The sequence below is a fragment of the Vicia villosa genome, linkage group LG4 (genome assembly GCF_029867415.1).
Source record: "Vicia villosa cultivar HV-30 ecotype Madison, WI linkage group LG4, Vvil1.0, whole genome shotgun sequence".
In the NCBI taxonomy this organism is placed as follows: Eukaryota; Viridiplantae; Streptophyta; class Magnoliopsida; order Fabales; family Fabaceae; genus Vicia; species Vicia villosa.
This window is the reverse complement of record NC_081183.1, coordinates 119,746,386-119,771,157: the sequence shown is the minus strand read 5'-3', so window position 1 is coordinate 119,771,157 and position 24,772 is coordinate 119,746,386. Positions and strand designations below refer to the sequence as shown.

The window sequence follows — 24,772 nt, the reverse complement described above, 5'->3', positions numbered from 1 at the left end:
AGGATTTCTGTCCAGCTGCAGCAGCATTCTTGTGAGATACTCCATCATAAGCACAAAGAGCAGGGGGAGATTGGATCTCCTTGCCTGATCCCCCTTCTTGCCTTCATGCTTCTTCTGTGTGTCCCATTTATGTTAAATCTATAAGTAACAGTGGTGACAATTTGCATTATCCACTTAATAAACTTGGCAGGAAATCCAAACTCCTCTAAAATCCTCTCTAAAGGTCTCCAGTCAACCATGTCATAGGCCTTCTGCAAATCTATCTGCATCATACAATTAGGGGTAGCATGTTTCCTCTCATAGCCCCTTACAAGTTCATATGCTAGCAGAACATGGTCTTTAAGTTGCTGCCCTTTCACAAATGCTGCTTGATTTTTGGAAACAAGAGAGGGTAGCACAGAGCCCAGTCTACAAGTTAATACCTTGGAGATAATCTTGTAGATTGTTGTACAACAAGATATAGGCCTATAATCCTCAGCAGCCTGTGCCAAGTTTGATTTAGGGATGAGAGAAATCACAGAAGTATTAATACCTTGATGTAGTCTACCCTGAGTAAAGAAATCCTCCACAGCTTTATAGACACCTCCACCTATAATATGCCAAGTATCCTTAAAGAATTTGGCTCCAAACCCATCCAGGCCAGGGGATTTATTATCATTAATCCCCTTCAGGGCTGCAAGAATCTCTTCTTTAGAAACAGGTCTGGTGAGAAAGTTCCTTTGTTCAAGATTAACTTGTGTCCCTTGTCTCATGGCATAATAATTCACCTCTTCCAGGTTATCTTCTGCTGTGCCCATAAGTGAGGTATAGAATCTCAAAACCTCAACCTCTATGTCACTCTGCTCATGTACTATACTACCATCATCTCTTGTCATGCTACCAATGAAGTTCTGTTTATTTCTCTACTTTATCAAGGCATAAAAATACCTATTGTTACCATCTCCAGCTTTAATCCAATCAATTTTTGCTCTTTGAGCAATGTCCTCCTGTTCCATCTCAACTAGCTTAATCACCAGATCAGTATGCTCCTTCACTTTCAGGATAAGAACAGGGTTATGCCTATCAGCAGATAGGGATTTTTGGGTCTCAATGAGGTTACTCCTTGCTTCCATCAGTTTTCTTCTCTGGCCATACAAAGGCTTACTAAAATTTCTCAGAACAGGGACTAATCTTTTTAGTTTATGCCAAAGAATATACATGGGGTTACCTGAGAGTTGTTGTTGCCAGCTTTGAAGAACAATTTGATGGAATCCCTCCAGTTGAGTCACATTATTCCTAAATTTAAACAACATGCTCCTTCTCCTCACATGATCATGTCTACTAAGGCACAAAAGGGCATGGTCTGAGACATGAGGTTCTTTAATAGTTAGAGTCCAATCCTGATAAGCTGTGAGCCAATCAATATTCCCCAGGACATGATCAATTCTGGAATATATGATCCCATATACATGTTTATTCGACCAAGTGTAGTACTCCCCCACACTATCAAGCTCAGCCAAACCTGTGTTGTCCATCATTTCTTTCAAATCTCTAACTTCGACATCACTGACTAGTCTGCCACCAACCTTGTCTTGGGCTTTGATCACGTTGTTAAAGTCTCCTATCAAGCACCAAGGCCCAGACTGATTAGCACTAATCCCATCAATATCCCTCCACAGCACTTTCCTCTTGTCAAGTTGATTCAAGGCATAAATTGTCGTAAGCCAATACAAGAAATCCCCTCTACTATCATACACACCACAATGCAGTAATTGATCAGTCTCTCTCACCATCTTGATGTCATACTTCCTATTATTCCAACTAATCCAGATCCGACCATTATAGTGGTTGTCATAATTGTCCAAATAAGAGTCATGAACTCTCAGTTTATTACGAATACCACTAGCATTATTCCTCTTCACTCTAGTTTCAACAATAACTAAAATATCAGGCCTAAGATTATTGAGACGGGAGCAAATCTCAGAGATCTTACCTGATTTATTTAACCCCCTAACGTTCCATGAAATCAGCATCATCCTCCTTGTATCACTAGCCCCTCATTCACAAGAGTTAGCGGATCAAATGAGTTGTCTTGGCTAATTTGAGTCACCCCTTCACTTATGATAGCTTTCCCCTTCCTTTGTCTTTCGATGGTGTTCCAAGTCTCTTCTTCATTAACAGTAGGTTGAGGCAATTCTGGTGGATGAGGTTGAGTTACCTCAGAATGTGTAGTCTTCACTTCCCCTGCATCTGATTATATAGTCTTAGGCTTCCATTAATTGACTGGTTTTTTCAGTGTGGTATCAAGACAATTGTGTCCAATACGTTGACATCTTTCGCAAAATTTTGGTCGCCAGTCATACTCCACAACCTGCTTCCTCTTGTTCCCTTCAGCATCCCTGATGTTGATTTCAGTTATTGGAGGCTTGGTAACATCCATCTCCACTAGAATACGCGCGTACGAGACTCTCAACTTGTTTGTTGTGCACTCATCTGTAACAAGTGGAGTACCCAAAGCACTTCCAATCTTACTCAAGCTCCTTTGACCCCACAGGTGAAGAGGCAGATGAGGAAGCTTCACCCAAATCGGAATCGTGTGAAGCATATCCTTCTTCAGATCAAAGTTTGGTTTCCAGTCGGTCAATAACATAGGCATATTGTGTATGGTGTATGGACCCTTCATTAGAACCAGATCTTTGTCATCCATGGAGTGAAAGCGCAAGATAAAGTAACCCTCATCATTGAAGTACATATCCGGCAACTTTGCAAAATTCCAATTCCTTATCATGAATTGCTTCACTGTGTTCATACTCAAATCTCCCCCAAGAACTTCCTTATCATGAATATTATTATTATTATTATTATTATTATAAATTTTTTTATTCAAGAAGAAATAAATTATTTTAAATTTAATTTAATTTTTTTATCTTTATAATCTTAATGTAATTTTTATAGTATTTATTGTTCATAACAAGAACATAAATTTATTAAAAAAAAAACATAAATATTTAATTAAAAATATTTAATAATTTAAATTATGTATAAATAATCGAACAAGTAAGATTAATTATGATTCTACAACACAAAATGTTGGGAAAGTTGGAAGATTATCGACTATAGGACAAATCTCGAATTGCAATCGCTTGCGACGGGCGGACATGGAGATGGCGGAACCCTAGTTTCCCTTTGCGCTTTTTCTGTTCATTTTCTTCTCTATGGACATCTCCTCCCTTTTCCCTGAAGTCTCAGTACTTCTTCCGAAACAGATCGACTGTGGTACCAAGAAAATACAAGTTGTCAATCCAACCTCCTCCTCTGAGAATCAAAAAACAAACAACCTGAAATCTTTTGCTCAAGTCTTAAAGGGAGTCTGTGACATCCCCTCCTCTCAGTTCCCTCCTCCCGTTATCAAAGGGGACAGGCCATCAATAACCATTCTGGAAGATGAATACAAAGCAGGTTTAGAAGAATGCAAAAACAACCTCCATGGAAGAATCCTATGGCCAAAAGGCGCTACGCCGCTTACGGTGGTTGCTCTTCGTTCAAAACTTTATGCGCTATGGACTGATGTGAAAAGTTGGGGAGTTCTTTCTCTGGGCAAAGGTTACTATGAATTTACTTTCTCAAATACAGAGGATATGAGACGTGTTCGATCTTCTGGTTCCATCAGCCTTAATCCTGGTTCTCTGAAATTGTTTGCGTGGACCAGAGATTTTAACCCGGCTCTTCAAAATAACACCTCTGCTCAAGTTTGGGTGCGTTTCTTTGGGCTTTCGCAGGAATATTGGAGACCTCGAATCTTATTTGCGATTGCAAGTTGTGTAGGCACACCTATTTGTATTGATTCTGCTTCTGCCAATTCTCGTCTAGATAGAACTTTCTGTCATTTCGCGAGGGTGCTCATTGATATGGATTTGTCTGTCCCCCTGAACCATAATGTCTTGGTCGAGCGCGAAGGTTTTGCGTTTTTCTCTGACATTAAATATGAAAATTTACCAGCTTTTTGTGGGCACTGCAAAAAATCAGGACATGTTGTACAGGATTGCAAGATGCTTCGTTTACCTCAGTCCAATGGGAACATAAAGAATCAAGAAATCAGGACTCAGAAAGATGATATAAATCAACCTGAGGTTGCAGCAAACAATGGTGAGCATTGGGTGGAGGTTGGTCATAGGAAAGCTGCGAGGCCTGTCGTCGAAATCCCATCCACAGCTGGTGGAGCTGTTATAGAACCCATTATTGTTGATGATGCTGCTAGACCAATTGTTAGTAAACCTCTGTCAGAACCAATTGTTCAGGACGAGATTGCCTCTAGGCTTGTTGGTGTGAACATTTTAGATTCTGTCAATCATCCTAGTTCTAGTGCTGGGACAGCAGGTGCGAAGAATGAGGACTGTTGTGGCATCGATCAAATTTTTTCTCAAAATTATGTGGCGCAGGTATCTGAAGATTCAGGGTCTTCTCTTTCAGCTTTTGTGGATGCAACTCAAAACATTCAGGATCACAATAATGAAGGATTCTTACAAAGTTCTTGGGATACTCTTGCGGAACTCCCAGAGCTTGTTGGTGCGTTTTCCTCTGCACTAGCAGGTCTAAAAGAGAAGAAAAGTTTAAAAGTTAAGAAAAAACACTCCTCTCGGTCTCAAGCAGGACCTAAGAAGCCTTCCTCATGAAGTGTCTTTTCTGGAACATCAGGGGTATGGCTAACGCCCCGTCTCGGTTAGCCCTGAAGCGAATTCTGAAGAATCACAATCCTGATTTTGTTTTAATAGCCGAACCGAAAATTCATTTTGCTAAGCTGCCCAATCACTGGTTTTCCCGTCTTGGTTTCAAGCTTTTCTCCTCTAATGATTTGGATTTGCTGTCTCTTTGGTGTGTCTGCAAGGAGGAGTACGATCCTATTGTCATCTCTAGATCTGATCAAGTAGTTGCTTTCACGATTGGTTTGGATAATAAAGTTCTATCGATTGCTGCTGTTTATGCTAGTACAAACCTTTACAAAAGGAAGGAGCTTTGGAGTGTGCTCTCTGATCTTCAAGTTCTCCACCCTCTTCCTTGGGCTTTTTTTGGCAATTTCAATGCTATCATGGGTGCTCATGAGCACAGAGGTAAGCTTAGCCCGGCGAAGAGGCCTATGCAGGATTTCCGAGATTGGACTAATTGTAACTCTTTATTCCATTTTCCTACCTCGGGTGCTGAGTTCACTTGGTCCAACAAGCGGGATCCGCCGTTCTCGGTTGAAAGAAGGCTGGATCGTTGTATTGGGAACCTAAGTTGGATTGATCTTTGTAATTTCATTGCTGTTTCTTCCCTCCCTAAGCACTGCTCAGATCATCATCCGCTTATGCTAGAATTCCACGTTAATTTTGCGCGTACAGCTTCGCAGTTCAAGTTTCTGAGCTCCTGGACTCTTCATGATGGCTGTAAACAGGTTGTTATTTCTGCATGGGCTCGGAAGTTTGTCGGCTGCCCTATGGTTATTCTCTCCAACAAGTTAAAATTTCTGAAAAAGGATCTTAAAGATTGGAACAAGCATTCAGTTGGGAACATAATTGAAAATGTTAAACTTGAGGAAGAAAAGCTTATGAATATTCAGAATATCATTCAGGTGGATGGGTTAAGCGACTCTCTCAAGGTTAGGGAAGCTGATGCTCAAATCATGCTTTCTAAGGCCCTTGCTATGGAAGAGCAGTACTGGCATAGTAAGTCCAAAATTAAGTGGAGCTTGGAGGGGGATCGTAACACGACGTATTTTCACAGAATCTCAAAAATTAAGCAAAAGTTCAGGCCCATCTCCCTGTTGATGTCCGGTGACACTCCAATCACAGATCCTTCTGAGATTGCCAATCACACTGCCCAATACTTTGAAAATCTTTTTTTTGCTAACTTGTCTTTTGTGCAGGATTTCTCTATGGTGGACCACACCATTCCTCCTCTGGTCGACGCGGCAACTAACGGAATTCTGACCAACATTCCTTCTATTGAGGAAATCTCTCGGCGGTCTTTAGTCTGAATGGGGACAGTGCTCCCGGTCCAGATGGTTTTGGAGCGGCTTTCTTTCAGACATATTGGGATATAATCAAGGAAGACGTCTCAAATGCGGTGATTCAGTTTTTCTCCTCTGGATGGGTGCTTCCGGGTTTTAATGCTAATTCTATTATCCTCATTCCTAAAATCAAAGGGGCTAACTCACTTGATCTTTTTCGTCCGATTGCCGTGGCCAATTTCAAGTTTAAAATTATTTCTAAAGTGCTAGCGGACAGGTTGGCAGCCATCATGCCGTTGTTGGTCTCTAAGGAACAACGCGGTTTTATTCACGGTAGAAAGATTCGGGACTGCATTGGGCTAGCGTCTGAGGCGTTTAATTTACTTGACTCTAAGGCTTGGTGTGGTAATATCGCTCTCAAAGTGGACATCTCGAAAGCTTTTGACACTCTCCGGTGGGATTTCTTGCTGAAAGTGTTGCATAACTTTGGCTTCAATGCTAAATTCTGCTCTTGGATTAATTGCATTCTTCAATCTGCCCAGCTCTTGGTGAATATCAATGGTAGTCTTAAGGGGTATTTCTCTTGTTCTCGCGGTGTCCGCCAAGGGGACCCGCTCTCTCCGTTACTTTTCTGTCTTGCGGAAGAAGTCTTGAGTAGAAAGATTAATTCTTTTGTTTCTTCGAAGTTACTTGAGCTCTCGAAAGGGCCTTATGATGTTACTATTCCCTCCCACATCCTATACGCTGATGAAGTTTTCCTCTTTTGTAAAGGTAAAATTTCCAATATCAAAGTTCTCATTTCCACTCTCAACGACTATGCTGCGATCTCTGGCCAGTATGTTAACTGCAGCAAGTCGGTTATTTTTGGTGGGGCTATGTCAGTTTCTAGGCTCAATATTCTGTCGAAGATGTCTGGTTTTCAAATCGGTGCAGCTCCCTTTGTCTACCTCGGGGTTTCTATTTTTAAAGGCAAACGGAAAGCGGTGTTTTTGCGGCCCATTGCGGATAAAGTTATTAACAAACTTTCTTCGTGGAAAGGCTCCTTGCTCTCTTTTTCCGGTAGAGTGGAGCTCGTCAAGTCCGTCATTCAAAGCATGTTAACGCATTCTATGTCCATTTATGCGTGGCCTAGTTCTCTTATAAAGGATATCGAGCGGGCGATCAAGCACTTTATTTGGAGTGGGGATCCCACTAAAAGTAAGGTCATCACAGTGTCTTGGAAGAAGATGTGTGTTCCCTCGGCCGAAGGAGGTCTCGGTCTTCGTTCCCTTGTCAAGTTGAATGAAGCTTTCAATTTGAAGCTTGCATGGGACTTGGTTAATTCCTCAAATTCTTGGGCGGTGTTGCTGAGAAATAGAACTTTGAGAAAAGGAACTTTCATAAGGTATCACATCTTTTCTTCTCTTTGGGCTAGTCTTAAATCTGAGCTGCATTCAGTCTTCGACAATTCTGCCTGGTGCTTAGGGAATGGTGACTCCATTAGCCTTTGGTTTGACAATTGGTGCGGTGATCCGTTTCACCTCGAGGCGGTTGATCCTTCTGGCCTGGTCGATCAAAAGGTGAGCAGTATTATCGTTGATGGTGATTGGGATTTTTCAAAATCTGTTTCGCCTCTCCCTCTTTCGATTCAATCGCGTATTCGTAATTCCCACATTCCCCACGATAGGCGGGCCGATTATAGAGTTTGGAAGCACTCTCTCAATGGGGATCTCTCTCCTAAAATCAGCTATGAGTTCAAGAGGCCTAAAGGACTTCTATCGGAATGGTGGCGTTGGATTTGGGCTAAAACTATTCCGCCCTCAAAATCTTGTATGGTTTGGAAATTGCTTCATAACAATATTGCCACCGATTATCAGTGGAAGCGTAGGAACTTTTCCTTTCCTTCGCGGTGTGATTTATGTAAGGAGGAGGAAGAATCCTCGCATCACTTATTCTTCATATGCAATTTCGCTTCTCGGCTCTGGTTTTGGGTTTCTAACATGCTCCATTCCCACGGTTCATTTAAAGGTTGGGATGATGTGAAACTTTTGCTTAGCAAGCGGAGCTCTGGGCAGTGTAAAGCTTTACACTGTGCCGTGGTGATTTTTGTCCTTAACGCAATTTGGCAAGCTCGCAACAAGGTGAGATTCCATAATCTTGAAGCTAGTATTTCTTCATCTCTCTCTCATATTTTAGATGCGGTTTCGTTGGCTGCCGGCACCACCGTTGGATCTTTTATTGATATGCAGGAGTTTACGATTCTGAAGAGTTTCCGGGTTACTATTAGACCTCCTCGTGCTCCGAGAATTATTGAGGTTATTTGGAATCCTCCTCCTTTGAATTGGATTAAAATTAATTGTGATGGTGCTTCGGTTGCTCCGAATGGGAATTCTTCTTGTGGAGGTATTGTGCACAATAGTGATGGTGGCTTTCTTGGTGCTTTTGCCATCGGGTTAGGTTCTTCCACTTCTCTCATTGCCGAACTCTCTGGTGCGATGTTTGCAATTGAGTTCGCCCATGAGAATAATTGGAATCATCTTTGGTTGGAAACCGATTCAACAACAGTTGTTAAGGCTTTCAAGTCTCCTTTTTTGGTTCCTTGGCATATAAGGAATCGGTGGATTAATTGTATAAATATAGTCTCTAATTGGAACTTTTTTGTTTCCCACATTTATAGGGAAGGCAACTGTTGTGCTGATGCTTTTGCTAACCTAGGCCTTAGTTTAACTGATCCAACTTATTATTATTCCATACCTGCTGATATTCAAGCAGATTTTGTTAAGAATCGGCTTGGCTTGCCATTCTTTAGGTTTAGTGCCTCTTGATAGGGTTTTGGTGGATGTCCCCCCTATCGTTTTGTAACAATCTTCTTTTGCATCAATATAACTTCATTTTAAAAGAAAACAACACAAAATGTTGGAATACATAAGCCCATTAACAATATCACCTAAAAGCCCACTTTGTATTATGTAACTTACTTTCCCCTTTTGTAGCACTAGTAGTTACAACGGCTATATCACTATCTATTAATAGAATGTTTACTTGTACATTCATTACTCAATTTTGAATAATAATATTTTCACTTCCGTTTTTCTTTTTCCTTCAATGTTTCCGCACGCTTACGTCAACATGGTATCAGAAAGATTCCTCTGATATTTCCCCCCACCTCTCTTCTTCCCTTCCCAGCCATGCCTTTCCTTCTTTCTTATCCTTTTTCATCCCTTCCCTCTCCACCCTTCGTTTTTTCACCTTCATCCTTTTTCCTTCCTTTCTTTTCATGACTGATTCTGACGAACAATCTTCTTCGCCAAAGAATTCACCAAAATGCACCACCAAGGCTAATTCTACCAATAATCGTTCTTTTCAACAACATATCTTAGATCCATATTATATGCATCCTAGTGACAACCCCGATTTGGTCATTGTTACTCCACCTCTCAACAACACCAATTTTCACTCATGGTCACGATCTCTGAAGTTAGCACTCATGTCCAAGAAAAAATTAGGGTTCATTGATGGAACCCTAATTCGCCTTGATGTTACCCATCCCAATCACATCCTCTGGAACCGCTGCAATAACATTGTAATGGCATGGATCACAAATTCCATTGGTAAAGAAATCTTTGAAAGCATCCTCTGGATTGATTCAGCTAAGGAGATTTGGGAAGAACACTATGAAAGATACCATCAAAGAGACATCTTTCGTATATTAGATCTTCAAGAAGAAATCTACGCTAAAAAAAAGGTGATCCATCCATTACTCAATATTTCACCACTCTTAAAAAGCTATGGCAAGAATTTGATAATTTTCGACCCCTCCCTAGTTGCCAATGTGAACCTGTTTGTCACTGTCAATTGTTACCTACCATCAAAACCTATAGGGAAAATGACTATGTCATTCGATTTCTTAAAGGTCTTAATGACCAATAGGCGCCTATTAGATCACAGATTATGCCATTGAGTCCTTTCCCTAGTGTCAACAAAGTCTTTTCCATGCTCATTCAACAAGAAAGACAGATTTTCACTCCTCTTCCTGATGAGAAAATCATTGCTCAGATTCAAAAACCCTCTACCAAAAATCGCTCCACTGATTCTAACATCAAACATTCACAAAACCCTAAATCTAAAGGTTTAAAGATTTGCACATATTGCAACAAACTTGGCCATACCATTGAAGTTTGTTTCAAAAAACATGGCTTCCCTCCGTATCTTAAGAAGGCCAACATAGCTTTGGTTACATCTGATGAACCTGCTAATGATGAAGGAGCATCAAGTTCAAATGAGGCTAATTTTGATAATATTGGCTTCACTGTCGAGCAACAACGGGCTCTCCTTGCCTTGCTTCAACACATCAACAATACTTCTGCACCAAACATTCAGCATCTTCAAACCACATCCATTTCTCACTCAGGTATATCTAACATCCACAATATGTATGCTAATGATATTTCTGAATGGCTGCTTGACACTGGTGCTACTGACCATGTGTGTCATAATAAAACTTTTTTTACCAGCCTTCACACCATCACACCTATTATTGTTAGACTCCCTAATGGGATCACCATCACCACTGCTCACTCTGGTTCCATAACTTTTAATAGTAATTTTCAACTTCATGATGTTTTATATATACCAACTTTTTCAACAAACCTTATTTCTATTTCAAAACTTTGTGCTTCTTTGCAGTGTCACTGCTTGTTCACTAGCTCTCACTGTCTCATACAGGGCACACATACCCTGATGAAGATTGGTGCAACTAGACTTCACAATGGCCTCTACACTCTTACCTCACCTGCTATTTCTCTTAATAAGGCCAACAACCCTTCTATACATAATTGTACCTTATGGCATAATAGATTAGGTCACACCTCTTATGAGACTCTTGTACAAATCAAGACTGCCCTTTTATACTAGTAACACTACTACTCTTCATTGTTTTGATCTTATACATATGGACATATGGGGGCCCATTTCTATTCCCTCTATCAATGGACACAAATATTTTCTTACCATTGTGGATGATCATAGTAGATACTGCTGGATTTTTTTAATGAAAACCAAAATTGAAACATCTGTTTTAATTAAGAATTTTGTCAAATTTATTCAAACTCAATTTCAGTTAACTATTAAGGTAATTAGGTCTGATAATGGGGCAAAGTTTATGTTAAAAGATTTTTACAGTTCTCAAGTTATTGAACACCAAATTTCCTGTGTTTACATACCACAGCAAAATGGCCTTGTTGAAAGAAAACACCAACATTTACTTGGTGTCACTAGATTTCTTCTTTTTCAATCCAACATGCCAAAAAATTTCTGGTCTTATGCTTTTTCCTATGCTGTGCACATAATTAACAGGTTGCCCTTTAAGTTGCTTGGCAACAAATGTCCTTTTACCTTACTTCACAATTCTATTCCTGACTACTCTATTATCAAGACTTTTGGTTGTTTAGTGTATGCTTGCAGTTTACATGTACACCAAACTAAGTTGGACTCAAGGTTTAACAAATGTATTTTCCTGGGTATAAAATAAGGTGTCAAGGGCTATATTCTATATGATATCAAGACAAGGAATGTGTTCATTTCCAGGTACACCACAACCCTCTCATTCCATTTCCTCAGGTAATATGCCTTACCCTATGGCTGCCTATTTATCCTATGATAAGATATATTCTCCACATAAAATATTCACTCTAAACATCACCACTGCCATTGAGCCCACATCCTATAAGGCTGCCATGACTGACCCTTCATGGCAACAAGCTATACAAAATGAACTGCAGTCTCTCCATGACACAAATACTTGGGACATAACCAGCCTCCCCCCCCCCCCCCAACAAAAAAGGCAATTGGCAGCAAATGGGTCTTTAAGTTAAAATTTTCCCCTGATGGAACAATTTCCAGACACAAATCCAGGCTGGTAGCCAAGGGTTACACCAAAATTGAAGGTCTGGACTACTTAGAAACCTTTAGCCCTGTCATCAAAATGACCACCATTAGGCTTTTGTTATCCATAGCTGCCACTTATAAATGGCACATCCACCAATTGGATATCAACACTACATTTCTTCATGGTGATCTTGAAGAAGAGGTATACATGAAACCACCACTAGGAATGAAACTACCAGCAAAAATGGTTTCTAAACTGAAAAAAATCCATCTACGACTTAAAAGAAGCCAGCAGACAATGGAACCACAAACTTACACATACTCTAACAACACTATGTTTCCTACAATCTAAGGTAGATTATTCTTTATTTACTAAATATACTTCTGCATGCTTTACTATTATCCTTGTATATGTCGATGATTTAATCGTTGCAGGTACAAATCTCTCAGAGATTTCTGTCATCAAACATACTCTGGACAGACAGTTTAGTATTAAAGATATGGGCACTCTTAAATATTTCCTAGGCTTTGAAATTGCACACTCCTCCCAAGGGATAACTTTGTGCCAACGCAAATATTATCTGGACTTATTGCAAGACAACGGCCTCCTTGCTTCCAAACCAGCCTCTACTCCTATTGAACCTGGTCTCAATCTCGACACAACAAATGAAGAACTCATCTCTGATCCGTCCATCTTTCGCAACATCATTGGTAAGCTTCTATACCTCACCCACTCACGACCTGACATTATGTTTTCTGTCTGCAGGCTAAGCCAATACCCTGCGAAACCAACATCAACACATATTCACGCTGCTCGTCTTTCTCGGAGACAACATCATCAACTGTAAGACAAAGAAGCAAACTGTCGTATCCTGATCGTCTTCCGAGGCAGAATACCGTTCCTTAGCAAACAAGTCATGCGAAGCCCAATGATTACTCTTTCTTCTTCGTGATTTCAGAATTCCTCATCCCTCACCAGTCACTCTCTATTGTGATAATCAAAGCGCCATTCAAATTGCCACGAATTTTATCTTTCACGAACGCACGAAATACATAGAAATGGATTGCCACCTTGTAAGTGACAAAATTCAAGACCCAAACTGTTCACCAGATGCCCATTTATTCTACCAACCAAGTCACCGACGTCTTCACCAAATCACTGCACCTTGGTTCTTTTTCCTCCTGCATTTCCAAACTTAGACTGTTAGACATCCATTCCTGTTTGAGGGGGGTGTTTGAATACTTAAGTCCGTTAACAATATCACCTAAAAGCCCATTTTGTATTATGTAACTTACTTCCCCCTTTTGTAGCACAAGTAGTTACAACGGCTATATCACTATCTATTAATAGCCTGTTTACTTATACATTCATTACTCAATTTTGAATAATAATATTTTCACTTCCGTTTTTCTTTTTACTTCAATGTTTCCGCACGCTTACGTCAACACAAAATCTAATTGCTTCAACGTATACTCCATTTTTCATCACAAAATAAATTATCTAGTTGATTTATAACTAGATAATTTTAGTTGATAAACTCTATATAAATGGAACCCTCCATGCATTTAAAAGTAGAGTGTATCTTAAACCAACCTATCATATAAAAAAAAAATCCTATTTTTGATTGAAGAGAAAATCACTTTAAAATGGAACATAAAATAAAGATAATATTCATAAAGGAATTTAAGATAACAAGTTTATTGATAATAATAATCAATAGAAAGATATTTTTATAAAACCTCTTTGTGCGTGTATATATATATATATATATATATATATATATATATATATATATATATATATATATATATATATATATATATATATATATATATATATATATATATATATATATATATAAATATAAATGGTGGAGATTATGTATGAATCTTTTTTTCTCTCTCCTCCATTATTAAAATAAATGATGTACGAGAGAGAAAAAAAATTCACACATAATCTCCACCATTTATTTTAAAATTCAATGGTTCAGATTCATTCTCAAATTCTCATTTAAAATGACATTCTCATATGATATGCCATATATATATATATATATATATATATATATATATATATATATATATATATATATATATATATATATATATATATATATATATATATATATATATAATTTTAAATTTAAATACATATAAAAATATATTTAAATATTTTTATATATAAATAATTTATAAAAAAGAATTTAAATATTTAATTTGTAGGAGAACTAGTCGGATATTTGTGCGGCTGCACGCGTAAATTTATTTGATACGATATAAATTATATTTTTATATGTATTTTAATTTGAAATTAATTTTTAATTATAAAATAAATAATGATTATATAAACTCAATTGTATTAAAATACAAAAGGAGAAAACAAAAGAGGACTCGTGAAATAAAAGAAAAAGAAATATTTAATATTTAAAAATAAAAATTTTATGTTTTAAATCAAGGTAATTTTTTATTAAAATAATATATATATATATATATATATATATATATATATATATATATATATATATATATATATATATATATATATATATATATATATATATATATATATATATATATATATATATATATATATTGTGCTGATAGTGACTCGTAAAATGGAAAATTTATTAAAGACGAAATAAAATATATTTATTTATAAATGTAAATTTGAAATGAGTTACTTTAATTTTAAAATAAAAAATAATTATATAAATTCAAATGTGTTAAATAATCATACAAAAATAAAAAAGAATGACTCGAGAAAAGAAGAAAGAAAAAAAAGGAAATTTTAATTTTTTTATAAAACAAATTTTCTTTCAAATCAAAACAAATTATTGATTAAAATAAAATAGACATTGTGTTTATAATGATCCACTAGTAAGATACCCGTGCTTCCGCACGGGTAAATTTATTTAATATTGTATGAAATTAATTAGATACATATAAATTTTTAATAAATGATTTAATTACAAATAAAAAATATTATATAAATTTAATTATATAAAAAAAGAATCTGGAAGATGAAGATAAAAAAATGAAATTTTAACATTTAAAATTAAAAATTATCTCTCAATTTATAGTAATTGTTGATTAAAATAAAATAGATACTTTGTTGATAATGACCCGTGAAATAAAAATTTTATTTGATCTGATATAAAATATATTTAAATACAATTGTAAAATGAACAATAATCATATGAATTTAATTGTATTAAATAATCTTTAAAAAAATCGTGAAATGAAGAAAAGAATTTTTTTTAAAAAATAAGGATATTATCTCTCTAATAAAAATAATGATTGATTAAAATAAAATAAGTATTATGTTGACAGTGACCCGTGATATTACAATATTTTTAATTTTATTAAAATTAAAAAATAAATTGTTTTTTAGAGTTGATACATAAATAGAGAAAAAAATTAAAATGAAAGTAAGAAAGTGTGGGAAGAAAATTTGAGAGAAATTTGAAATTTTAATTAAGAAAGAGAAAGTGTGTAATCATCGATTAAAATAAATTAAATATTGTATTGATAGTGACCCGTGAGATAAATAAATATTTAATTTTATTAAAGTTAAAAAAATATATTATTAATAATTTTTGTGATTAAATGAAAAAAAATTAAAATGAAAGTAAGAAAGTGTGGGAAAATGAAATGTGAAAGAAATTTGAAAATTTAAGTAAGAGAGAGAAGAAGTGTGTTGGGGAGAAAAAGTTAGTTATTGAAAAGTTAAAAAGTTGGACCAATGAGAGGCCGACAATTGGCGCTTGGTTATTGAAAGGATGAAAAGTGATATGTGATTTTGTTAGTTACCAAATTGCCCTTTTTTATTTGTAAAGAAATTTTTAACTAGGGGCATAATAGTCAGATTGGTCAATCTTTTATTAATTGTTTGTATAGTAGATGAGATAAAAAAATTATTTGATACTATATAAAATGTATTTAGATACACATCTAAAATTAGAAATAATTTACTTAATTATAAAATTTGAAATAATTATATAAATTTTATTTTATTAAACAACCTTACCAACGAAAAAAAAAGGAACCGTGAGATGGAGAAAGAAAAAAAAATTATTATCTAAAATAAAGATTTTTTCTTTCAAATTAAAGCAATAATTGATTAAAATAAAGTAGATATTATGTTGATAATAGTGACTCGTGAGATAAAATAAGTTGTTAGCTTTATTAAAATTATAATATAGGTTAATAGTATTTTTAGTGATAAGAAATAAATAGAGAAAAAAATTAAAATAAAAGTGTGAAAGTGTAGGAAAAAGAAATGTGAGAGAGATTTGAAATTTTAATCCAGAGAGAGAATTGGTGTATGTAATATCTAATTGTGGTTTAATTGGTAATAGTTGAAAAATGAATGTCACGTGTCAATCTTGAAAAGAGTTAAATATATAGTTTATTGTTAACATTGGACACATAGCATGTTGTAAATAGAATATGAGAATAGAAAAGATAAACATTACTTGATTGCTTAAATACTCTTTTGTTAATGTAAATAATTTATAGTAAAAATGTAATTTAGAGAGTTCATGCAATTGATGTTTAATAGATAGATAGTACTCCATCTGTTTCACAATGAGTGTCGTTTTAATAAATAAAATTTATTTTAAAATTTGATGTTAAACAAATTTTGAAATTTTTGAAAAAAATTTGAACTACCATAAATTTCAGAATTTTCGATAAGTACCAGAATTTCTCAAATTTTTATGAAATTCTTTCTGAAAATCTCAAATTTCCGATATTCTACTTACTTTTCGAAGAAAATATTTTCATTTTTACCCAAGAATTTTGAAATTTTTGATTCCTAAACATGAATTTGGTAAAATGGTGAAAACTTTGAGTAGGGTTATAATGGTCTTTTCGTTCGTTTTTTGCAGTGCCAAAATCAATTCAGGGGTGACAAATTAAATCCTCAAAAGTTGAATCATGAAGATGAAATTGCAGTTCTTAAAATTTATAAAGAGTAGTTGAAATTTATGAAAAGTGTAACTGTAAATTTGTTACAACTTAACAAGAGTTAGTTAGAGAGCGAAAGTCAGTAAACTATATGAATGATAGCACCACCATAGTAAAAGATGAACATAATTTCATTTTATTTAATAAGTGCATTTTATTCTTGTGTACACCACTGCTTTTGCAGTATTGCTACACTACTACACACATAGCTATAGCTTTGTTATGCTTTTGCATATACATGATGCACCTCTTCTAATATAATAAAGTTTGATTAAATAATTGCGAAAAGAAAAGTTTACAATAGTGATTAAATTCATTTTTTTAAGTATGTAGGTTAATGTAGATTCTCTCAAGTTAAAGTGAAGGAAGAGTCACGTAATTATATTTAATTATCTTTATTTTTAAAAATATTATTAGTATTTCTATATATGTAAATGCTTATGTAAAAGCCCTCAATTATTTGTCCTGAATTGTACCAATCTTATTAATAAATAAACATAATTTAATAAAGCTAGATACTACAATTTCAACGATAATAAAGCTATCATATTTATTTAATATATGCTCATGCTTTAGTTTGCAATACAGGTTGTCGTCATTTAAATAACTATCATATGATATGATATATATAAATAATATAAAGTAGGTACGATGCTCCCATTGATGTTGTAATTGATCAATCAAACCTAAAAGAAAACAAGACTTTATAATTAAGCATGCTTAAGCAAAAGCTAAATCTTAGAGTCAATTACTTTTTTAATCAACCAATTAACTAGAGGCTTATAACAATGAAGTCACATGAAGAAAAGGACTTAACTAATAATTAATCAGAAACTGATCCCCAAACATGTCAAATCAGAAAGTGAACATTAGATTTTTTGCACTATGGTTTGGAGTTAGAAACATGATGATATGAATATAAGGCTTGATGGTTGGGTGTGTGACAAATGTCACTTTCATAATATTTTGACCCTACTTTGATATAACATTTTTTTGGCCATGCCTTATCAACAAGGCATCCATGTGATCAGTTTGAGCTTCTTGTGAGTTTGTGGATCATGACGTCTATTGTGATGAAAAGAGAGACCAATGATGTATATAATTATTTTTTAAATAGTGGGATTTTCAAATTAATTATTAAAATATGATTCATATATTCTTTTGTCCTTATCCTAAGAAAATATTTAATCATTTAAATTAACCTAGACAATAAATATAATTTGATTGCGATTCGCGAGTTCGAACGTATGACATATAAAAGTGGTAAACGGTAATGTCTGATTCGTTTAGATTTATTTTGTAAAAATTCGCTAAAAGTGAGAGAGAGCAAGAACATATAATTGATCAACTCCTAAATTTTAAAAATTATTAATATTTGTACAGGCAGCAAGCATATTAAAAATTGAAAATCTAAAATCTAAAATTTATATCTCATGGTAAAAATATACATGCTAAATGAGTATCGACGACCAAATTTGATTAGCGACGTCCTCTTTATAATTTTTTTACCATTAAAAAAATTGAAATTTATTATTTAATATTTAATGTGTTTTGATTCAATCAAAAGTTTATATTTATAAAATGAATTTTTTTTGGATTGTGTACCTTTTTAAATAAATAAAAAAAGGCTTGATTTTTTGGGAACAATGTTCTCATAATTGAGGATGGAAGAGCAAATACGAGATCGACAGATCTTATTTTGCAGTCTTTGTTTTGTTCTATGGCCCTACTATAGTGAAAGGCACTGGTTGGTAGGTCTCTATATATAAATAATTTATTTAAAATAATTTGCATTAAAAATTGGAAGATTTCACAAAAATAGATTTTAGTGTATGTACTATGAACCTATCTGGTTTGGGATCCTCTTAAGTGACCAAATTACCGTAAAAAACTTAAAGGATAAAATAATTTATTTTTAAACTAATACTATATTATTATTTAATTTTTACAAATAATAGTAAATTATATTATTCAATGAGTCTTCCATCTTTATATTGAATTTGTTATAAAAGATAAGAAAAAAAGTATGATTGTGGTGGTGTGGTGTGAGGGTCTACTTTGTTACGGCTTGTTCCTTTCTTAGGCTACAACGCGTGCACTCTTTGCCCCAATAACAATCTAATCCAACTTCAATTTTTTTCTTATATCAAATCTAACTTGTTTTCATCTTAAAAATTTAATTACTCCTTTCATAGAGTATTTGATTTATTCTCTTCAATAAAAAGTTAAAAATATATTTACTTTTATAAGAAAAAGTATGATGGTGGTGGAGAGGTGTGAGAAACAAATTTGTTATAATGAGTGTGTTCAGCAGAATTGTTGAACAGAGGGTGTGACTCTTGAAGATATGAAGATGTGTCTTATATTTTCCATTCATCATTTCAAGCTTATTCTGTCTGTGGGAGCTCAAACTATCTCTGATAGGGGGAGTAACTTCTTTTGTCAAGAGAAATTCTTGATTAAAAATACTTTTACATCATGAATAAAATGTGATACCACTACAAAAAATACTGTCTCCAGCGATATGATAAACACGCCACAAAAATCAATATCACGTCACCCCATTAAATTTGCGACGTGAGAAATATGTCGAGGGGGATAGGTGGTAAACTAGTAGTGACATGATTTTCACGTCACTATTTAGTGATATGCAAATCACGTCGCTACATACTACACAGATTCCTGTGCAAATTTCTGCCACAGCAGACATGCAGCAGGTTTGCAGGGATGGCACAGTCAACGAAGTCAGTTTGTGGCGTGTTTTTCATGTCACTAATTAGTGACGTGGGAATCATGCCACTAAAATACAAATATTTTTCTTACTTTTTTAACCTAGCGACGTGATTTACATATCACAAATGTAGTGACATGTAAATCACGTCACTAAGCGTAATTCGTTTTAAAAAAAATTAAGTTAGCGACGTGATTTTCATGTCACTATATTTGTGACATGTAAACCACTTCACTAAACAAAATTCTTTTTAATTAAATATAACTCAAATATTATTATTAAAAAAGTTTTTTTATTATTAATAAAGAAATGTAATTAATATAATAAAATATAATTAATAAATAATTTAAAAATTGATATTAATAAATAATATTTATTGAATAATATAATAAAAAATAGAAAATAAATAATAAACAAAATATAAATTAAAATGTGTCATACATCAATTAAAATTTAATATCTTACATCCATTAAAATTAAAATTAAAACTAAAATATAATAAATATTACATAATAATTAAGTATCTCCTGGATCGGGAAAATCATCGAGGTTTAAATCTTCATCATCTTGTTGATTTGCCGGTGCACCACCAACTCCAACGTTTCCACCAAACAATTGATTACCGCTTCCCTGAAATTGCATAAATAGCCGCATTTGCTCCTCCATCTCCGCTTGCCTCTTGGCCATTCTCTCTATTAGGCTTTGTTGCCCCTCCATCTCCGCTTGCCTCTTCGTCATTGCCTCTATTTGCCGTTGTTGCTCCTCTAATTGGGCTTTTAACGCCATCTCACGTTGCTCTGACTCGCGTCTCGCCTCACTTACCGCCAATTGTCTTATTGTTTCTATCATTTGCGGGGACAATTGTGATGGGCGTGACGTTCCTTCCCCATCTCTTACTCTTTCAAATAAATTTCTATCACCACTTCTCAAGCATCCCGCCATACTTCCACCACCAAAAAAACATCCATTAGGACCTTTTCCGCCAATGACTTCATTCCAAATATAAAAATCAACATCTGGATGAAGCGGTTGTCCTTCGCTAGGAGTAAATTGCGGATTAATGACCAAAAATTGTACAAGCCTTGCTTGATAATCCTCATACACATACAATAAAAATATTAAATAGAAAACTTAAATTAAATTAATTTAAATAAAATACGTTGCCACATGATTCTCATGCCACAACTTCTGTTGCCACTTGTAAATCATGCGGCAACTTCTTAGTTGCCACGTGAAAATCACGTCACAAAATTGTCATTAAATATAAAAAAATATTCATAAAGTAAATTGAATAACTTACCAAAGCTTGCCGTGTACGCTCATCAACATACTCTCCCGACTTTTTCGTCCGAGTCTCCTTAACTAACTCGACCATGAGTGGTTTTCTCCCCAACCTCTTTTCCTAAATAATAAAATTAACTTTAATTAAATACATATAATAATTAATCAAAACATAACTTCAATATATAAGTGGCAGTAATTACCATGCGCCGCATATGTTCGTAGGTACTTATACTTCCACCAGCATTAATGTGCCCACCTTTTTCAGATGCCCTCATTTTTTTGGCACTTTCAGACTTAGCTTTAAATTCAGGTGTATCCCAATAAACCAGAAGTTTATCAAGAGTGTCTTTGCCCATCCAAGGGGGAATACTACCATCACGCTCCCAACGCTTTCTAACACGTCGTAAGGTGTCAGAAAGTCTTTTTGATGCTCTGATGAAAAAGACTTTTTTAACAACCTTCTCGCTCAAAATATCCCATGTGCACTTTTCCTGTTAACATTAACATAAACAGTTAGAAAATTAGAATAATGTTTTAAATAAACAATAGTTAAAAAACAAATTAATTATACCTTAAATTTTTTAAACCAATAATCTCTATTTGGAACTTCTCCAAATCTTGTCCAAGCATCTTTATACATTTGTTGAATCACATAGCTCACACACTTTGCAGATGTCCGACTCGGAGTAAAACTAAACAACAATAATTTGAATTAGCATGCGTTACATATAAATTTATATTAAAAAAGTAAATGTAAACTTAATTAAAAAATTATAAATAAGATACTTACTTATTTCCGACGGGCGTAATATAATATCTGCCACCGACGATTTGAATCTCATCCGGATTATCGTCCCCCCGAAGATTATCGCCATCCAACACAACATCATCCTCAGCCTGCTCAATATCATCCTGATCTGCCTCCACATGATCATCCCCGCCTGGAGGTATATGTGTGGTAGGTGAGGTGTGTGATCCCCCTGTCTGCTGGAAGGATGGGGGCACCTGTGTCGGATGTGAGGTGTGTGATCCCCCTGTCTGCTGGAAACCTGGGGGGACCTGTGGTGGAAAGCTAGGTCTAGCACTCTGCTGGTATGAATAACTAGGTCCAGCACTCTGCTGGTATGAATAGCTAGGTCTCCCACTCTGCTGGAATGGATAGCTAGGTCCCCCACTCTGCTGGAATGAATAGCTAGGTCCCCCACTCGGCTGGATGGGATAGCTAGGTGGGCTAATAAAAGATGGAGAGGAGAGTAATGGCATAAGAGGCTGAGTGCTGGCCAAAGACATGCGGTCTAGCTGAGTCTGTGTGTGGGGGGGGGGGGGGGAGATACTGTCGACTGAAGTGAGTCGCATACCACTACCCTCGGACGTCTACCTTTAGTCTTCTCAGACCGGGGACGCATTTTACCTATTTATATAGAATACACAATTAATCAAATATATAAATATTCAAACCACACATTTTCATTAATATATATCTTTATTAAAACATTCAATAGATGGTTCATTAGTATAATTACAAACACATGTTCTCATCAATATACATCATTATCATTATCATCATGCTCTTCATCTATATCATTCTCATTATCATTATCATTATCATCATGCTCTTCATCTATATCATCCTCATTATCATCATGCTCTTCATCTATATCATCCTCATTATCATCTTGCTCTTCAACCAACAATATAGACGCATCAACTTCATACCCCTCAACTGTTGTATCAGACAAACTTGTAGTTTGTTCAACTGCAACCACTTCATTAATTGGTCCAACTTCATCAACTTGGAAAGCAAGATCTTCCACTAGATCGCCACTTTCAATATGGGCCAATGGTTTTGTTTTAATTACAACATAAACCCCTCGTTTACGTGGCACAAATGAAGGATAAGGAACATAATAAACTTGCCTAACAACATGTGACATTATGAAAGGGTCATACTGTTTGTACCTTCGGCCCATTTGAATCTCAACAGTACCATGTGTCTTGTCTATTTTTGTGCCTCTAGTTGGATCATACCATTCACAATAAAATAAGACAACTTTATTTTCGGAGTCCAAGTAATTGTATTCCAACTCGTAGATATGTTTAACAAAGCCATAGAAGTCATCTTCACCCCCATCTGTAACTCCTTTTACAAATACACCACTGTTTTTTGTTTTTTTCCCTTCAGTCCAAGTCTCAGTGTGAAATTTATATCCGTTCACGAAATATGTGTGCCATTCATTTGCGCTTCGATTAGGGCCTTCAGATAAACTTCTCAAATGGAGTATTTCTGGAGTCGGTGTAACAATGCCTGACAATCTATGTTTGAACCATATTGGAAATTGATCATGAATGACACTGGATGTTGATTGTACACCGGTACTTTGCAAATAGAAGTTGTTGAATTCCCTAAAAAAAACACACTATAAGTTTCAAGGTTATTTTCACACTATAAATAAAATAAAATAGTTGGGTATACTTCCTCAAGATATGGTTTAACTTCAACGCAGTTGATCAAGACATGAACATGTGCAGATTGCATTTCTTGTTGGGTCAACCAATGAACAACCTTCTTTCCAGATGGACGGCCTGGAAGCCCGAAGACTGATAATGTGAATTGACTTCTCTCATTAACATTTACAGGATTCCTTATGATTCTTGGAGTTAACACCAAGTTGTTGAAATAATGACTGCAAAAATGTGTTGTCTCCCGATGCAAGTAATGTGCACATATTGACCCTTCAACCCTAGCTTTATTTTTCACTGACTGCTTAGAATCACCCATAAACCTTTCAAAGGGATACATCCACCTATAATGAACAGGTCCTCCAAGAAAAGCTTCATATGCAAGATGCACAGGTAGATGTTCCATGGAGTCAAAAAAACCAGGCGGAAATATTTGTTCCAACTTACAGAGAATGACTGGAATATTTTGGTCCAACTTAATGATGTCGTCCACTCTTAAAGTTTAAGCACAAATATCTCTAAAGAAATGACTAATTTCTGTTAGTGGGTTAATCACATGTTTGGGTAGAGAGCCGAACGCAATTGGTAGCAATTGTTCCATAAAAATGTGGCAATCATGACTTTTCATACCATGCAACTTCCCAGTGTTAGCATCGGCACACCTTGCTAAATTTTAAGAATACCCATCAGGCATCCTCAATTCCTTTAACCATTGACAAACCGCTTTAGCTTCTTGTGAAGTCAGAGTGTAACAAGCCTTGGGTTTTAAAAAATTTCCATTCGGTTGACGCTTCAACTCCAACTCTTTTCGATTACACCACTTTTCCATGTCTTGTCTAGCCTTTTCATTATCTTTTGTTTTGTCTTTAACATTCATCACTGTGTTAAATACATTATCAAAAAAATTCTTCTCAATATGCATAACATCAAGATTATGGCGCAACAAATTATCTTTCCAATATGGGAGGTCCCAAAATATACTTCTTTTTGTCCAATTGTGGTCGACCCCGTATCCTGGAATTCTAAATGCCTTACCAATATCTGTGAATTTTGGAAGTACACAAACTTGTTCCCATACACCACCTGGTGACAATCGAGGTGGAGGATGATCTCTTACCACTTCGTCTTTTTTGAAATCCGTCTTGTTTTTTCTATAGGTATGATTTCTTGGTAGAAATCTGCGGTGACAGTCAAACCACGAGCTCTTCATCCCTTTATCCAACGTAAAAGCCTTAGTGTGTTCCATGCAATGCGGACAACCCATTTTGCCATGCGTACCCCAACCAGACAACATGCCATATGCTGGAAAGTCGTTAATTGTCCACATTAAGGCAGCTCGCAAAGTAAAGTTTTGTTTACGGGATATATCATAAGTGCATTCTCCAATCCACAACCTTTTCAAATCATCAATTAAAGGTTGTAAGTAGACATTAATTCCAGCTTTTGGACTCGACGGGCCTGGAATGATACATGTCAGAAACATGTATGGTTTTGTCATG

At 35.3% G+C, this 24,772-nt stretch overlaps 3 protein-coding genes across 3 annotated transcripts; all 3 read right to left on the bottom strand.

Moving 5' to 3' along the window:
* Positions 1 to 902: 902 nt before the first annotated feature.
* LOC131597745 (uncharacterized) lies at positions 903 to 2,788 on the bottom strand. The gene is made up of 3 exons (XM_058870421.1): positions 2,305 to 2,788; positions 2,034 to 2,223; positions 903 to 1,932 (listed from the first exon to the last, which is right to left on the bottom strand). The coding sequence occupies exons 1-3, from the start codon at positions 2,786 to 2,788 to the stop codon at positions 903 to 905; spliced, it is 1,704 nt and encodes a 567-aa protein (XP_058726404.1).
* A 17,257-nt stretch (positions 2,789 to 20,045) lies between these two features.
* On the bottom strand, positions 20,046 to 22,103 carry LOC131597744 (uncharacterized). Its single transcript, XM_058870420.1, has 5 exons — positions 21,604 to 22,103; positions 21,385 to 21,505; positions 21,014 to 21,304; positions 20,830 to 20,931; positions 20,046 to 20,624 (listed from the first exon to the last, which is right to left on the bottom strand). Exons 1-5 carry the CDS (start codon positions 22,101 to 22,103, stop codon positions 20,046 to 20,048), a joined length of 1,593 nt encoding a protein of 530 aa, XP_058726403.1.
* Positions 22,104 to 22,173: 70 nt separating this feature from the next.
* LOC131597743 (phosphopantothenoylcysteine decarboxylase subunit SIS2-like) lies at positions 22,174 to 24,537 on the bottom strand. Its single transcript, XM_058870419.1, has 3 exons — positions 24,309 to 24,537; positions 22,361 to 22,494; positions 22,174 to 22,224 (listed from the first exon to the last, which is right to left on the bottom strand). Exons 1-3 carry the CDS (start codon positions 24,535 to 24,537, stop codon positions 22,174 to 22,176), a joined length of 414 nt encoding a protein of 137 aa, XP_058726402.1.
* Between the last annotated feature and the right edge of the window lie 235 nt (positions 24,538 to 24,772).